The sequence below is a fragment of the Piliocolobus tephrosceles genome, chromosome 11 (assembly GCF_002776525.5).
Source record: "Piliocolobus tephrosceles isolate RC106 chromosome 11, ASM277652v3, whole genome shotgun sequence".
In the NCBI taxonomy this organism is placed as follows: domain Eukaryota; kingdom Metazoa; phylum Chordata; class Mammalia; order Primates; family Cercopithecidae; genus Piliocolobus; species Piliocolobus tephrosceles.
The window spans coordinates 45,695,383-45,708,987 of record NC_045444.1 but is presented as its reverse complement, the minus strand read 5'-3'; the positions used below and the strand labels follow the sequence as shown (position 1 = coordinate 45,708,987).

Genomic DNA, 13,605 nt, shown 5'->3' with positions numbered 1-13,605 from the left:
TACAATATAGAATTCACCATTCTAGCCATTTTTGTTTACTGTTTACTAGTGTTAAGTATCATATACTCACACTGTCATTCAAAAAATCTCCAGGCCTTTTCCATCTTACAAAACTGAAACTCTGCCCATTAAACGACTCCCTGTTCTTCCTACCCCGAACCCCTTGGCAATTACTGTTCTACTTTCTGTGTCTTTGAATTTGACTACTTTAAATACCTCATGTAAGTGGAATCAGACAGTATTTGCCTTTTTGTGACTGGCTTATTTCACTTAGCATAATGCCCTCAAGGTTCATCAACACTGGCATGTGACAGGACTTCCTTTTGACGGTTGGACAATATTCCATTGGATGGATAGACTACATTTGGTTTATCCATTCATCCATTGGTGGACATTTGAGTTACTTCCCCTCTTAGCTAATTGATTTTATGTGTATTTCTTGTATCACTGAATTTTAAAAATATATAGAATTACTATCCTCATTTTACATATGAGAAGACAGATGCTAACAATATTGTGTGACTTTTCTGCAACTTCACAGTGAATAAGCATCAGACCAAGATGCACTTTTTGTTTTCTGACCCTGAGTCTGGTGGTCTTGCCCCCTTCCTACGCCTGCCACTTCACATTGGCACTTGAGGACTGCTACTCCAGAAATGCAAATTAAAACAACAATGAGTGATTTGCCACTACACAGCTACTAGAACGGCCCACATCCATAGCACTGACAACACTACATACTGGCAAGGAAGCCGAACAACAGGCGCTCTCATTCACTCCTGGTGGGAATGCAGAATGGTACGGCCACTGTGGAAGACAGTTTGGCAGTTTCTTACAAAACTAAACATACTTTTACCATTTGATCCAGCAATCACACTCCTTGGTATTTACCCAAAGGAGTTGAAAACTTATGTACACGTTAAAACCTGTCCATGGATATTTATAACATCTTTATTCTTAATTGCCAAAACTTGGAAACAATTAAGATGTCTCTAGTAGGTGAATGCATAAACTGGTACAACCACACAACGGAATATTACTCAGTGCTAAAAAGAAATTAGCTATCAAGCCTTTAAAACACATGGAGGAAACTTAAATTCATATTACTAAGTGAAAGAAGCCAATCTGAAAAGCCTACAATACCATATGATTCCAACTATATGACATTCTGGAAAAGACAAAACTAGAGAGACAGTAAAAAGATCAGTGTTGCCAGGTGTTGCAGGGAGGGAAGGATGAAGTTGTGGAAGATTCTTAGGGCAGTGAAAATTCTCTGTATGATACCACAATGGTCGATGCATGTCATTAGACATTTGTACAAACTCATAGAATGTACAACACAAAGAATGAACCCTAATGTAAACTATGGACTTTGGGTGGTTATGATGTGTTAATGCAGGTTCATCGATTGTAACAGATGTACCATTCTGGGGTAATAGGATATGTTGATAATGGGGGAGGCTGTGTATGTGTGGATCAGGGAATGTATGGGAAATCTCCGTACCTTCCTTTTGTGTGTGTGTGTGTGTGTGTGTGTGTGTGTGTGTGTGTGTGTGACAGACTGTCACTCTGTCACCCAGGCTGGAGTGCAGTGGCATGATCTCGGCTCACTGCAACATTCACCTCCCAGGTTCAAGTGATTCTCTTGCCTCAACCTCCCAAGTAACTGGAGTTACAGGTGCCTGCCAACACGCCCGACTAATTTTCGAATTTTTAGTAGAAACGGGATTACACCATGTTGGCCAGGCTGGTCTCAAACTCCTGACCTCAGGTGATCCGCCAGCCTCGGCCTCCCAAAGTTGTGCCTTTGCCTTCCTCTTAACTTTGCTGTGAACCTAAAACTGCTCTTTAAAACATGAAGTCTTTAATAATATTTTTTTAAACAAGAGTTGCCGTATCAGCTTAGCCCCATGATACAATGAGCTCAGCAGCACTGTGAGATATTTTCTAGAGTGGTGTAATTACACTCTAAAACTTTATGATAGTATAGAGGTACACTGTTTTTTAATCATTGATACTTTCTGTATACTTCCTATTTTCTGAAACTATAAAATCTTGCTACCAGGTATAAATTATTTTCACATTTCAGTATGAGAAACTTGCAGATAATATTCAATAAGACACTGAGTATTACTAAGTCTTTTATTAAAACCTTTGGCAATTAATTTTTTAAAGCATTTTTATGGTCATAAATAATGTGACATAAAATTTGCCATTTTAACCATTGTCAAGTGTACAATTCAATGGCATTAATTATATGCACAATGTTATACAACCATCATCTCTATTTCCAAAATATTCTCACTATCCCAAACAGAAACTCTGTAACCATTAAGCACTAACTTCTTGTTCCCCATCCCCTGGTAACCTCTAATCTAGTCTCTATCTCTATGAATGTGCCTATTCTAGATATTTCATATTAGCAAACTCATACAATATTTGTCCTGTGTCTGGCCTATTCGCATGATGTTTTCAACAATTTCTCCACATCCTTGCCAACACTGGCTATTATATGTCCATCCTAGAGCATGTTAAGTGTTATTTCATTGTGATTTTTATTTGCATTTCTCTATTATCTGATGAAATTGAGCATCTTTTCATGTGCTTCTTAGCCATTTGTTTATCTTCATTGGAAAAATGTCTATTAAAGCCCTTTGTCCATTTTTAAATTGGATCATTTGCCTTTTTATTATTGAGTTATAGGAATGCCTTATATATTCTAAATATTAAACCCCTATCCAATATATGTTTATAAATATTTTCCTTCATTCTGTAGCTTGTCTTTTAACCTTCTTGATAATGTCCTTTGATGCACAAAAGTTTCCAATTATCTACTTTTTGTTTTGTCACTTGTGCTTTTGGTATCATACTTAAGAATTCACTGCCAAATCCAAGATCATGAAGATTTGCCCCTGTGTGTTTGTCTAAGAGCTTTATGGTTTTAGCGTTTATATTTAGGCTGTTGATCCATTTTGAATTCACTCCAGTATGTGACAGTTAGTTTTTCACAACTGTTAGAACAAGTGTATCCTGGCATGGTCTCTAGGGAACAGGCATAAAGGAATGCCTAGCTAATGTCCAAATCACATTTCTAGTACAGATAGTGAACAACCCCAAAGCATGAACACACTGTTCTAGTTACTAATTCATGCCTCCTCTCATGTGTAAAATAGGATTTTTTAATATACTTTAAGTTCTGGGGTACATGTGTAGAACATGCAATTTTGTTACATAGGTATACACATGCCATGGTGGTTTGCTGCACCCATCAACCCATCATCTACATTAGGTATTTCTCCTAATGTTATCCCTCACCTAGTCCCCCACCCCCTGACAGTCCCCGGTGTGTGATGTTCTCTTCCCTAGGTCCATGTGTTCTCACTGTTCAACTCCCACTTATGAGTGAGAACATGCAGTGTTTGGTTTTCTGTTCTTGTGATAGTTTGCTGAGAATGATAGTTTCCAGCTTCATCCATGTCCCTGCAAAGGACATGAGCTCATCCATTTTTATGGCTGCATAGTATTCCATGGTGTTTATGTGCCACATTTTCTTTATCCAGTCTATCATTGATGGACATTTGGGTAGGTTCCAAGTCTTTGCTATTGTGAATAGTGCTACAATAAACATATGTGTGCATGTGTCTTTATAGTAGAATTATTTATAATCTCTTGGGTATATACCCAGTAATAGGATTGCTGGGTCAAATGGTATTTCTAGTTCTAGATCCTTGAGGAATCACCACACTGTCTTCCACAAAGGTTGAACTAATTTACACTCCCACCAACAGTGTAAAAGTGTTCTTATTTCTCCACATCCTCTCCAGCATCTGTTGTTTCCTGACCTTTTAATGATTGCCATTCTAACTGGCGTGACATGGTATCTCATTGTGGTTTTGATTTGCATTTCTCTAATGACCAATGATGATGAGCATTTTTTCATATGTCTGTTGACTGCATAATATCTTCTTTTGAGAAGTGTCTGTTCATCTCCTTTACCCACTTTTTGATGGGGTTGTTTGTTTTTTTCTTGTAAATTTGTTTAAGTTCTTTGGGATTCTGGATATTAGCCCTTTGTCAGATGGATAGATTGCAAAAATTTTCTCCCATTCTGTAGGTTGCCTGTTTACTCTGATGATAGTTTCTTTTGTGGTGCAGAAGCTCTTCAGTTTAATTAGATCCCATTTGTCTATTTTGGCTTTTGTTGCCATTGCTTTTGGTGTTTTAGACATGAAGTCTTTGCCCATGCCTATGTCCTGAATGGTATTGCCCAGGTTTTCTTCTAAGATTAAAAGAGGATATTTTAAGGAAATTAATGACAAGTCAAATCCTTAGCATTTGATAAATAATTCTTAGAAACATGGAATAGTTGTTTCTGGTTCAGCCTTTTGCTATTGTCCTTCCCCCAAACTTGATTTTTACCCACACAGTTCAGCTCCATCCCATGTGTCTTCCTGTGCATATGTAGAGAGTGTGTATCTATGGGAATGGTGGTAGTGATGGTGGAGCAGACCCAGGGCAAAAGAGCAAGTGAATGCCTCCCAAGAAAGGAATAGAGAGGGGCATAAATACATGCATGAGAATGGCGGGGAGAGGAGGTGCTTTCTGAAGCTAGCCCTGGGGCATGATTAAAACACCCTCATGTAGCTCAGAGTTCTATAAAAAAAAATTTATTGATAACTAACAGCTAGATCAGTAGTTTTCAGCCCTGGTCAAATATTTAGAATCAGCAGGTGAGCTTTTTAAAAACATCAAGGTGCAGGAGACGTCCTGAAGATTCTGATTTAGCTGATCTGCATGGGATCCAGGCATCCGTATTTTTTAAAAGCTCCCTCAGTTATTCTAATGTGTAGCCAACATTTGCCAGGCAATTCAACAGTCATAGTTCCACAACTCTTTCTTCAGCGCATTAGGAGAATTTGATTGCAAAGGATATCATCACAGCAGGCTTCATGAGTAGGTGGCAATTCACCTGGCACAATGTCAGAGTCACCATGCATGGCTCCCCACCCACAGTGCCTTCCCCTGCACATTAATGCCTAAAATTCCACCACTGGAGTTTCACTCCTTTGTCTCAACACTTTCCTTTATTTTTAAAAGGGAAATATTTTTGAGATTGCCTCATCTGTCATCTACACCTTGAAACAGGTGGGTTTATCAGATTATTAGAAAAACTGCTAATAGGAGAGTTGATAGCTGAGAGAAGTGGGATGGTTTTTCCCTATTAACAGATAAAGCTACAGAAGGAAAACTGGGAGATAACAATGATGGACCTTCTTTACTTCACAGTTCTGAAATGAGTTCCAATATATTATGTCCCATTAAACTTTGCTTCTTGTTTGTGAATTTCCTAGGACTAATTTTTATTGGTTATTTCTAAGGAAAAAAAAAATCCTACTTTGTTGACAAATTTACCACCTTTTAGAGTTTTTAAAACTGAGATACACAGAAATTAAGCATCTTTTCTGATGTCTCATAAATAGTTTTCTCTGTGTTTGACAATGTAGAAGAGGTTTGACCAGGGGTTAACCCAGAAAAAGTGAGTCATCTAAGATACTTGTCCCAGCAGATCTGTGGGAGGAAGAAATTCTAAGTGTGTGTGTGTGATTAACTCTTGTGCTTCTACTTACATATTTTTATTCAAGACCTGGTTTGAGTGGTAATGGCTGCTTTCCACTGTCTAGTTTGGGATTAGTCAATATTTGATTTTGTGCATAACATAGTTTTTCCTTAAAAATAGTCTCACCTCTTTTTGGAATTTACTCAAATTGGAGCACTTTATTCATTCATTCATTTGACTATGCTGGATGTCGGGAATTCAGCGGTGAGGAAAAACAGAAACAGCCCCTTCTCTTTTGGACCTTACACATTAGAGGGAGAACAAACATTAGTAAATCAATCAGGAAAATGGCTGTTTAATTTAAAATTGTGGTGTCTGTAATGAGGGAAAGTTATGTGGTTCTAGAAAAGTGTATAGCCAGAGAACATGACTGAAGTGGTCAGAAAGGCAAGGAACATTAAAAATAGGGGGAGCCGCATGTGCTAAGGTCCTGCAGCAAGGGGAGAGTATGACATTTAAGAAACTAAAGGAAGCATAAAGAACTAGAGTGGCGGAAGGTGAGACAGAAGAAGTGGAACGGGTGATACCGTATTGGACTACTGGCCTCTATCCTAAGAGCAATGGGAAACTCTTGCTGGGTTAAAAACTAAAGAAGGACGTGACCAGGACCAAATTTTAAAAGTTACTCTAGGTACAGAGCCAAGGATATATGGGAGAAGGGCAAGTGTGAGAAAGGTAAGGGCAGTTAGGAAGCTATTGCTGTAGTGCAGGCAAGAGTTAGTAGCTTGGGCTAAGATGGTGGTGGCAGAGACCATGAAGCAGTGGGAATGGGGGATGGGTGAGGGGACTTTTTGGGAAATGAGATGTCCAAATGGTATGGCTGTTGGGGAGATGGAGTGGGAGGGTGAGGATGCCTCTGAGGCTTCAGGCTTCTTATATGTGTATAAGTACATACTGACCATGGCATTCATTGTGAGTAGAACACTGGGAAAGGACCAAGTTTGGAGGGAACTGAATTTCATTTTCAAATATTGAGCTAGAAATGATTTTGAGACAAAAAAGAATTTTTTATTGAAAGCCCATTTAGAATAGAGTAGGACCCCCTTAATTCACAGTAATAATCAGAGATGCATTAAACTTGATCACATTTTACAAATTAGTAAGTAAACAATTTTTAATTAAGGATGCTGCATTTCATCTTGCTGCTTTGCCTTAATTATTAATGACACAATTTCGGCGTGTGTTAGTAAATATGTTATATTTTTAGAAACAATGAAGTCGTGGTAATGGGAGGCCACACTTCCGTAGTCAAGCTAGTAAATCCTGGCTGAGGCAAACATAGAGGAAGCAGAGGGGGGTGTTTTTCTGGAGAGATTTATTGAGCTAACTGAACCAATGAGGTTCATTGGTATTTATGAATGGTTCGTTAGTGTAACTATCTGAACACAAGGTGAATTCACATTAAATGATAAGACTTCCCAATAATTAATATGTGCCACTCTTTAGAATTTGTAATTAGAGGAAAGAGGCAAAGTGAAAGGAAATAGATAAAAGGATAGTTGTTATAAAATTAAACTCCTTGAAAGCCAATTCAGTTCCTTTGTGAAGCAAACAAGACAAAAAGGACCAGAAGAATTGAAAATGTATTTTCTCTCTTAGTTGGCAACTCAACTTCAAGCTAGTTCAGGGTTTCCGGTTTTTATCGTAAGAGCAGTGGAAAATTCCTGAAGGGTTTAAACTAAAGGGTGACATGATCAGGACTGAGTTTTTAAAAGAATTACCTTGCACTATTGACATTTGGGGCTGGATAATTCTTTCTTTTGGAAGACTGACCTGACCTGTGCTTTGCAAATGGTTAGCAGTATCCTTGGTTTCTACCCACTAGTTGCCAATAGCAATCCCCTCCCCAATTGCAAAAATGAAAAAAATCTGCAGGCATTATCAAAATATACCATGAGGGGCAAAATTGTCCTGTTGGAGAACCACTGAGCTAAATTGAGAATGCCTGACAATGTCATTTGACAACCATTTTAAGGTTTGTTGGCTTTTATTTTGCTTAATAAATGTTTACTAGGGAACTTCTCTGGTGTGATGTTCAAAGAGGAGTAAGAGTCTCTCTGCTTTTAAAAGGTATATGATGATGGGGAAGGGGTGGAGAACCGACAAATTTGGAAATTAAAGAATGATGGGGAAAGATATTGTGTTAGACCAGTCTTGCATTTCTGTAAAGGAATATCTGAGACTGGGTAACTGATAAAGAAAATAGTTTTATTTTGACTTACAGTTCCACATGCTGTACAAAAAGCATGGTGCCGGCACCTGCTCCTGGTGAGGGCCTCAGGGAGCTTACAATCATAGCGGAAGGTAACAGGGAACCATTATGTCACATGGCAAGAGCATGAGCAAGAAGGTGAGGTGGGAGGAGGTTCCAGACTTTTAAACAATCAGATCTCGCGTGAACTGAGAACTCATTCATAACCTGGGGGATGGTCCTAAGCCTTCGTGAGGGATCTGCCCCATGATCCAATCACCTCCCACCAGACCTCACCTTCAACACTGGGAATTACATTTCAACATGAGATTTGGAGGGGACAGACATCCAAACTATATCAGATACCACTCCAAAATAAGATAGGAAAGGATGCTTGTTCAAGTGTAGGCTTCCATGCTAACCTAGAATTATCCCGTAGCTGGGTTTTTCTCAGTGGCAAGATCTTAGGATCTGACCTATCGATCACTCTGGTTGTCTGTGTTCACTGATAAGAGAATTGAATATGAGAGAAGAATCCCCAGCAATTCCAGATGAAATATCCTTTGCATAAAGTTTCTCCTGACCGCTCTGGAATTTTGCCTGACCCATTATAACCTTTCTCTTCTATCTTTTCCTCTCACTTAACTCCATCTGGTCCTACCAACATTCTTAAATTTCATTGAACTTGCCTGTCCTGTCAAGTATGTATCATTCTATTTCTCATCCCATCCCATAAGAAAGAAACCTCTGCGGCTGGGCACAGTGGCTCACACCTGTAATCCCAGCTCTTTGGGAGGTCAAGGCGGGTGGATCACAGGCTCAAGAGATCAAGACCATCCTGGCCAACATGGTGAAACCCCCTCTCTACTAAAAATACAAAAACTAGCCAGGCATGGTGGCACGCACGGGTAGTCCCAGCTACTCGGGAGGCTGAGGCAGGAGAATCACTTGAACCCAGGAGGCAGAGGTTGCAGTGAGCCAAGATCTCACCACTGCACTCCAGCCTGGGCGACATGAGCGAGACTCCATCTCAAAAAAAAAAAAAAAAAAAAGAAAAGAAAAGAAAAGAAATCTCTGCCATGATACAGACATGATTCTCTCCTGCATAACACTCAACTTTTATTACCAAATTCCACAACCATTTTTGTGTTCCCTTTAACATTGATGGCCAACCTTCCTCTTCATTTCTACTTCTTTCAGGTTTCTTTGGTCATACCCTTGCTTTCTGTCCCACTGGAATCATTTATTTTTCTTCTCTGGCTCTTGCCAGTAGACTTAGTGACCAAATGGCTGACTCAAGTATTTAGTGAATTTAAACACCTGATGTGCTTTGATTCCCCATTACTTCTCTCTCACTTAAAGTAAGGAAGTGTGTTTGTAAATAAAATTGAACTAAGCTGTTCATTGCCACCCCCAGAATGGTTTGTTTTTGTTTTTGTTTTTTTTTTTTTTTTTTTTTAGATTAAATACGCCAGTGTAAACTCTGCAGTCAGGGTGGCTCCTTTTTAGGAAGAATACTACGTTTCATTGTGCTGAAGGCATTGTTCTGACATTTCACAGGACAAAACGCATCCCTGCTTCTGTTCCTGCCTGCTGCAAATGCAGGCAAGTCATTAACTCACCCTGAAAGCTGCTGCTCTTTGTTTTACTGTAACACCTTTGGAGGAGTTGAAAGAAAAATGAGTTCTTTCTGCCCAAGAAAATTATAAAGAATTTTCAAAACTGATATTCAGTGTTTTTGGGAAATTTTTAATTCACTTAGAAAAATACAGAAATGAATGTTTTGTTTTGACATTTTTTGATAGTGCCTTTTGCTGAATATCCCCAAAGACCCAAGCAGTTGGAAGAACTGGACACATGCTCAACATTTCTGTGCTGAAGAAGCAGGGACCCTGGTCGCCATTGAAAGTGAAGTGGAGCAAGGTAGAGTACTCAAGATCCAACCAGGCCAAGATAACCATTTTTATTCAAGTATTTATTAAAATATCCCCCCACCAATACTAACATTCCCAAATCAACATTTAAAATACTGTATTGCTGATGATACACAAATTTTCAGTTTGACCCATAGGTTTTATTTCATGATATCTGTAAAAGCTAGTGTGCTGCATTGCTTCTAAACTGCTGGGTTTGGGAGCCTTTTCTCTTACCAGTAGCAGTGGAAAGAATAAGGACATATTTATGGCCTATATTTCAAAATGGCTAAAAGAGTCTCAGGTATAATCTACATGTAATTGCATGGTATGATTTTTAGATCCCTTTAGATTTACCTACATGCTTTTATTTGATATTTAAACAATTATATACTTTAGTTTAAATATAGTAGGTAAATCCTCTTTTGTTTAGAAAGGTAATTAATGAACACTGGAAATTGTTTTGTTAATGATATGATGAAATCTCAGGTTATCCAGCTAATTTCTGTCAATTTAAGCTAAAACAAAAGTGAAAGAAACTGCATTACCTTAACAAGGATAAAGTAACAAATTCCTACAAATGATTCATAATTATGTTTTGCTGGCATTTAAATATAATCATAGCTATAAATAGGATTCAGTGATTACCCAAATGCTTTCTGCAGTATTAAATTAGATAATGTATTCCTGCTTTTCAGCCTTCATTACTATGAATCTTTTTGGCCAGACCACTAATGTGTGGATAGGTTTACAAAATGATGATTATGAAACATGGCTAAATGGAAAGCCTGTGGTATATTCTAACTGGTCTCCATTTGATACAATAAATGTAAGTTTTAAGATTTATTTTTTAGAGATCACTTTGGCAAGATATTTTATTCAAGACTTGTTTATTAAAGCTTTTTTATTTCCTGTATTTTGTAGGTATAACTTTATACTAGTTTGTCATTAATACATTAATTTTTAATGTAATTTGATATAATTTTATGTGTTCCATAAATATAATTACTTTACTTAAACATCACAATAATTGTTTATTTTGTAGGTTATGAAATGACTTGTGAATAAGTTTATTAAATGCAAATAAAGGAATAATGGTGTCTTAATTTTAAAAATAATGTTCTTAATACAAATTTTAATGTTATAATAATGCTACATGTTATCATACTTTTGATAATATGTATTATTTTAAAGATTCCAAATCACAATACCACTGAAGTTCAGAAACACATTCCTCTCTGTGCCTTGCTCTCAAGTAATCCCAATTTTCATTTCACTGGAAAATGGTATTTTGAAGACTGTGGAAAGGAAGGCTATGGGTTTGTATGTGAAAAAATGCAAGGTGAGAAATATTTGGATTTTTATTCCTTTCGTTTCCAAAGTCCATCCTTCTCTTCCATGTTGGTTTTACACAGCTGTGTAGCTAACAGCTTCATGGCTAACAGTGTCAGGCACTTCTTTGGCTTTACGTAAGTTTAGTTATTTAATCTCCTCTACCCTAGGCTTATGCCCTTTAGTGGGATTCTAAGGACTGCTGAGGCCACTTGAGTGATGCCCAGATTTATGTATCTATCTTAGTCATATTAAATGGTTTACCGCTTCATTCTGGGATTATGTATCTGTTCAGGTGCTTTTTAAAGGTCACTGAGAAAATGTTGGGAAAGAATCAGGGAAATAAACCAACTCATACTGGCTCCATTTTTGGAACCCTGAAAATGGTCTCTGTGGCTAAATGTGGTATGCAGCAAGCTTCTAGATCTGATGGGCGGAACCCCCAAATAGTTTCTGTGTGAAATGCCAAAGCCACACTATTACAAATAGCCAACAGGGTCAATGAGCAGTGTGAATGCACTATAACTGACCTTGAGTAGTATAAATACAAACAACAGCTCATGCTTTTATTCAATGCTGGGTATGTACCCCTGCCCACACCACCCAAGAAACCCATAGTTGGTGTCTAGAGCTGTGTGGAACTCTGGGCAGTCTAGCATATATATATATATATATATATATATATATATATGCTATATATATATATGCTTATTTGGAATAGGAATTTTACTTCTTAATGTGGCATATGTGTGAAGTCTCTAATGTTACTATCAACCCATCCTTGAAAAAGCAGTGCCAGGGAAGCTCCATTTCTGGTTCTCAGTTACCACTTAAACATTATAGTGGTCAGGAACTGAAAAAAAGATACTAGATCTGTAATAGGAAGAGTAATATGGGAACAGCAGAGCCTTGTAGGGAAAGAAATAATATGAGCATGCCAGGTACTTACACATTTATGATGTACCTGACACTGTGCCTTGAGTGTATGCTCAGTTTGCCATACAATCCTCAAGACAGTTCTATGAAGTAAGTAAAAGTTTCCCATTTTACAGATGAGGAACTCGAGGCTTAAAAACATAAGTAATCCTTGCTGGGCAAGGTGGCTCACACCAGTAATCCTAGCACTTTGTGGGGCCAAGGCGGATGGATTGACTGAGCTCAGGAGTTCAAGACCAGCCTGGGCAACATGGTGAAACCCCGTCTCTTCTAAAATACAAAAAATTAACCTGGTGTGGTGGTGGGCACCTGTAGTCCTAGCTACTAGGGAGGCTAAGGCACAAGAATCACTTAAACCCGGGAGGTGGAGGTTGCAGTGAGCCGAGATCGCACCACTGCACTCCAGCCTGGGCTACAGAGCAAGACTGTCTCTGGGAAAACAGCACAACACAAAACAAAACAAAAATAACACACTCAAGAGAATCTCAGTTAAACACAATGATTTTATTCTACTACCTTAATGTTGATTTATTCTTGGAATTTGCCCTCTCATCACTTTCTCTCTTTGATATTTTTGGGACTAACAGTGTAGATTTTCCTTTAGAGATAGTATAGAATAGTGGTGATTGAGAGCATAGGCACTGGAGTGCCCACCACACATGGGTTCCCACCCTCCTTTGTAGATAAGCTTCAGTCAAGTCATGACCTTCTGTGATCATGATTTCTGCATCTGCAAAATGTAGTAATAGCCATCTCACACACTCTATGTATATATAACACTTAGCATACTTCTAGCATGTATTTAACAAATAATAGAGTTTTTTTATTATTTCCAAAAAGTATTGTTCAACTACACTAATTATTGTAGCCAACAATGACTCTTCGAATTCTGCTCCTCTTCTCCATTTGCCAGATACTTATGTGCTCACATTGGGCTTGAACCCAAAGTCTTTTATCTACCAAAAAAATTAAGAAACCAAATAAGAAGAGACACAATGGCAAAGCAAGACTCCCCAGTTTAGAACTTGGTTTCCAATAGATCTTTCTTTTTCAGGGTAATGGGTGGAAAAACCCTGCTGCTCAAAAATAACTTGTTTTGAAACTTAATGGAATCAATTACATATGGAGAAATTTATATATGTAAAAATACAGATATATAACTCAGTGGGGAAAAAAACAGTCAAATTGGCATTTTGGTAACATATACAAAGAATTTCATTTAATTTTACGAATTGTTAGTATTTTAAAATAGCTACTTTGTTATTATTTTTATTTTGTATGAATAACCATTACACTGGGCACATAGGCTGGGCACAGACTTCTAGCAAAGAATACAAATATGATAAAAGTGTGAGCTATCACAATTTATAGAAATTAAATAGATTCATTTTACTTTGGTTTTTCCATATGTACGGCTGCTATATTGAGGTAACGGTTTCAGATAAAGCTCAGTTTCCCACTTTGCCATTTTTATTGGAGGGAGTATGACCGGAGGCGGAGAGTGGAGGAAGAAGCAACAATCATAGGATGCTCTCTGTGTCTCCATACAATAGTGTGTGCGCTGTGTGGATATCTTGTTCAATTCCATCCACACCTCTCCAAGGGAGACCATCACC

The 13,605-nt window shown here is 38.0% G+C and overlaps 1 protein-coding gene across 2 annotated transcripts in view; it reads left to right on the top strand.

The window, feature by feature from the left end:
* Positions 1-13,605, top strand: part of PLA2R1 (phospholipase A2 receptor 1) — a 127,229-nt gene that overhangs the window by 93,254 nt on the left and 20,370 nt on the right. For both annotated transcript variants that reach the window (XM_026447757.1, XM_023217506.2), the window contains exons 21-23: positions 9,614-9,731; positions 10,420-10,550; positions 10,916-11,063. In XM_026447757.1, the coding sequence (XP_026303542.1) occupies positions 9,614-9,731; positions 10,420-10,550; positions 10,916-11,063 (397 nt within the window). The remainder of the gene's footprint in view (positions 1-9,613; positions 9,732-10,419; positions 10,551-10,915; positions 11,064-13,605) is intronic.